Source organism: Pieris brassicae, chromosome 3 (genome assembly GCF_905147105.1).
Source record: "Pieris brassicae chromosome 3, ilPieBrab1.1, whole genome shotgun sequence".
In the NCBI taxonomy this organism is placed as follows: domain Eukaryota; kingdom Metazoa; phylum Arthropoda; class Insecta; order Lepidoptera; family Pieridae; genus Pieris; species Pieris brassicae.
This window is the reverse complement of record NC_059667.1, coordinates 18,119,582-18,122,154: the sequence shown is the minus strand read 5'-3', so window position 1 is coordinate 18,122,154 and position 2,573 is coordinate 18,119,582. Positions and strand designations below refer to the sequence as shown.

General features: G+C 31.9%; 1 protein-coding gene across 1 annotated transcript; it reads left to right on the top strand.

Annotated features, from left to right (window-relative positions):
- Positions 1-361: 361 nt before the first annotated feature.
- Positions 362-2,365, top strand: LOC123707159 (esterase FE4-like). The gene is made up of 4 exons (XM_045656989.1): positions 362-649; positions 729-1,790; positions 1,875-2,071; positions 2,155-2,365. Exons 1-4 carry the CDS (start codon positions 446-448, stop codon positions 2,327-2,329), a joined length of 1,638 nt encoding a protein of 545 aa, XP_045512945.1. The 5' UTR covers positions 362-445; the 3' UTR covers positions 2,330-2,365.
- Positions 2,366-2,573: the final 208 nt, after the last annotated feature.

Sequence of the window (2,573 nt, the reverse complement as noted above, 5' to 3'; positions counted from 1 at the left end):
AATAAATGTACATATAATATATCGTAGAGATTTAGGAATTATATAGAATTGGCTTATTGTCGCATAACGACAGACCAAAACACAGCCATTTTCTCCGAATCCATCAAAACATTTTTTGTAGTCAAAATAGTAAAATCTTGTTATCTACTGCATTCATTTTATCATAAATTAAAAACATATTTAAATAAAAACTTGGATATAATACATGTTCCGTTTTAATTATATAAATTCTTAATTCTAAAATAATCAATTGTGTCATGTAAATTAATGTACGTTAGTAGTCATTACCATGATAAAAGAAACAGTTTATAACGAGTATGAAAATTATGTCATTTCACTTTTATGAGTTCTGTAATGTAGTTATTTTTAAAGTTTCCTTGTTAGCTAAAAATTTTAAATTTTACTTTTGAAAAATTGTTTTTGTGTTCGACGTTTCGTCCCTAGAATGATTTCTAAACGTTTATGGATATTAAACCTTATATTTATTCCAACCGTTTTGGTAGTTTGGAGAAAAATAAGCGATACCAACTCAAGACCTTTAATTCTTACTAAGACTGGATGGGTAAGGGGTCTTAAATCTCCAAACAGTGATTATGATATGTTTCTTGGTATTCCTTACGGAAAAGTAAGGCAAGAAAACCCTTTTGGGGTAAGTAATTATATTTTGTTCGATTTCTAACTGCAGAATTACCTGCAATGGGTATATATTCCTGCAATGAATATTACAGATTGCAGATCCCTATCCAAAATATGAAGGAATTCTCGATGCTGATGATGACAACAACCCATGTCCGCAGTATGACGAAGGTTTTAATTTTTTAGCTGGAACATTGGACTGTCTTCGGTTACATATATATACGCCTAAAAAGTCAGAAAAGTTGGCAGTAATGGTTTACATTCATGGAGGAGCATTTCGTTACGGGCATTCCGGATCTTGTAATGATGAAAAAGATTATGATCCAGTGTATTTAATTCGCCACAATGTAATTTTTGTTAGTATAACTTACAGACTGGGTGTATACGGTTTCATGTGTTTGGGGACAAAAGAGATTCCAGGAAACACGGGCTTTAAGGATCAGTTATTGGCATTAAGATGGATTAAGGCTAACATAGAAGCCTTTGGCGGTGATCCGGATAGGATAACGATTTTTGGGCATAGTAGCGGTTCTATTTCAGTAGATTCTCATGTGCATTCTCAACATGATAATTTGTTCCAACAAGCTATTTTACAAAGTGGAACATTAACAAGTATGCATGGATTTGGTGAAGCTAATGCATCGGTGCCTTTTATAATGGCCGACAACCTTGGATTTAAAACAAGAGATCTTGATGCTGCTATAAGGTTTCTCTCTAGACAAGACCCGTTGAAGGTGATTAAAGCTATAACTCAGCCAGCTCTACCCATGGTGCATTTTATACCGTGCATTGAAAAAAAATTCGATGGAGTTGAACATGTCATTACAGAAAAGCCTTCTAGATTAGTTCCTAAAGTAAAGAATAGAAAAATTCTAATTGGAAATACGAACGATGAATACAATATCGTTATTGGTAATAGCCCTGATGAATTTTTTGACAACGATGATGCAATTAGAACATATTTGAATTATTCGTTTAATTTTAATAAAGAAGAATTGAATGGTGCGGTATTTAAGTTAAAACAATTTTATATAGGCAATGGCGAATTTAGCAGAAAATACAGAAGACAAATGACTGATTTATTTTCGGACATGGCTTTTGTTTATCCTACGTATAAACAACTTAATATTTATCATAAATACGAAGCGACTAAGGTAATTTTACATAGCCCAAGTAATGTACTAATACTCACTAGTCCTATTCAAACTTTTAATTTTGTTATTCTCTTATTGTTTTAGGTCTACTATTATCTGTTCGCTTATTCTGGAGGCCGCAATATGTACTGTCAACGTAATAATTTAACCCTAGATACCGCTATTCATGCAGATGAGTTGGGCTACCTGTTTCAAGACCTCCACGTCAAGTCTTCCAGCCCAGAAGATCAGCTTATGATTGATAGAATGACAACGTTGTGGACAAACTTTGCAAAATATGGGTATATATAATTTCGATACTCTACTCTTGCATGCCGTTACTATATAGATAAAGTGAATAAATCTGTGTTTTATTCGTTTTCAGAGATCCGGTACCATCAACATCAGAAATACTACCAACACAATGGGTACCTGTTTCTAACGATAGTAAAGCTTACTTTCGTATAGATAGAACAACTAAGATGGAAACAGAGTTCTTAGCGAAGTATGAGTTTTGGGAAGAGTTCTATAGACAATATTCAAATAATTTTAAATATTAATTGAAGCCGTTGTTATGAAATTTATTAGATTGTTATATATTGATCTATTATTTTGAAAATAGTTAGAAACTAATAGAATTATATATAGTTTGCTATTTAATAAGTTGCTCAAATTAAAAATATAATTATTTTATACAAAACTACAAAATAATAGTGAGATTTTTCATACGAATAAACGTTTTTTTGTGGCTTTTAAAATGTAACGTACAACTTAGAGGTCCTTTTGGAACAGTGATTGTTGACT

Bases quoted from the DNA above. Each gene is read 5' to 3' on its own strand.
- LOC123707159 (XM_045656989.1), top strand. From the start codon at position 446: ATGATTTCTAAACGTTTATGGATATTAAACCTTATATTTATTCCAACC. The intron at 1,791-1,874 runs GTAATTTTACAT...TTATTGTTTTAG, and splicing joins ATAAATACGAAGCGACTAAG to GTCTACTATTATCTGTTCGC. The intron at 2,072-2,154 runs GTATATATAATT...ATTCGTTTTCAG, and splicing joins ACAAACTTTGCAAAATATGG to AGATCCGGTACCATCAACAT.